The 1364-nt window shown below is 35.7% G+C and overlaps 1 protein-coding gene across 1 annotated transcript in view; it reads left to right on the forward strand.

The window, feature by feature from the left end:
- lgalsl (lectin, galactoside-binding-like) overlaps nucleotides 1–1364 on the forward strand; it is a 12506-nt gene that overhangs the window by 7574 nt on the left and 3568 nt on the right. Inside the window, exon 3 of the mRNA XM_015380939.1 lies at nucleotides 591–674. Coding sequence (XP_015236425.1) covers nucleotides 591–674 — 84 coding nt within the window. The remainder of the gene's footprint in view (nucleotides 1–590; nucleotides 675–1364) is intronic.

Below are 1364 nucleotides of genomic sequence, written 5' to 3' on the forward strand. Positions count from 1 at the left end.
ACATGTGCAGCAAATGGACTGATCCAATATGGTGGACACTGAAGGGGGGGCTGAGATACACTTAATATTATAAACATTCTGATGGCATTTTAGCCAAAGGAATTTTATCAAAAACATAACTAATGTGCACAAATATAAATACAAAATAAGAGTTTTTATGTATTTTATGTAGCGAACTTGGGGCCCTAGAATGAGTGTCTGATGCTCCAGAAACTGCCTGTAACAGTTAATTTGCTCGTAATGCTCGTATGTCTTAAACTCTGATGTCTGCATCTGCCACATTAGCATCTGCTCGAAAAGATACATCTTTTTACTTTCAAATAACTCCCTGAAAAGGTTGGCACAAAAGCTTTTATTTTGAATTCTGAGCCAATATAATCCAACTTCCTGTTTCACTGAGGCTCGAATTTAGGCACATGGTTGTCACAGGACAGGAGGTGTTACGTCACTCTGTGAACTTAGTACCCTACCAGCAAAAAAAACAGAGACTGAAAACATTTACATTCTTTCCCTCACACATATTTGTCCCTGAATGCAACACTTAAAGTCAATAAACCAGAGTTCTAACATACGTATTTCCTTCCTGTCAGAGATGGAGTTTACCACAGAGACATGAGACGGATCAGAACAAGTCAGGTCCTCGATGCCTGGATGGAGAAGCTGAGAAAAAACTGGTAAAAATGATTAAGGCATCTTTTTTGTGTGCATATCTAAGCAAGTAAATCAAATTTTAAGAATAAAAACATTTAGATTTTATTAAAAAATACTTACAAATACTTTAGAAACAGATTAACGGACAATCATTTTTGTAGACATTTGAGATAAAAATTGTGTTTTTCTTTCATAACAATTCAGTTTAGGTTCCATCGCCCTACAGGAAGTTACACTTTGGGAGCATAAGTTGTTTTTATTAGCTCGTTGCTGATGTCTTTTCTTCTTGGCATTGTTTTGAAACACACTTAAAAAGGCTAAAAAAAAAAAACTGTCCAAACCATCTGTTTATAACCCTATCATCTTACCTCCTGTAGAAGCAATAAAGGTTATAGCTGAATAATATTTTAGTATCAGATTTTTTGGACCAAATCGATTGTTTTTAAAATCTAACAATCGGACATGTGCTGATTCGCGGTTCTGATGTTATTGTTTTGTCAGAGATCATGATGCCGGCCAATTTAAATTAAACTTCCAAAAATTCAGTTCAGTTTATTTCTATAGCGCCAATTCACATCATGTCATCTCAAGGCACTTTACAGTTCAACCAGATCATACAGTCAAATTGATACAGTTTTCTATCTAAGGAAAACCAGTTGATTGCATCGACTCATTGACTCGAAGGCAATCCCTCACGCTAAGCATGCTTGTAG

The sequence above is a fragment of the Cyprinodon variegatus genome, unplaced genomic scaffold (genome assembly GCF_000732505.1).
Source record: "Cyprinodon variegatus isolate N-32 unplaced genomic scaffold, C_variegatus-1.0 Scaffold225, whole genome shotgun sequence".
NCBI lineage: Eukaryota > Metazoa > Chordata > Actinopteri > Cyprinodontiformes > Cyprinodontidae > Cyprinodon > Cyprinodon variegatus.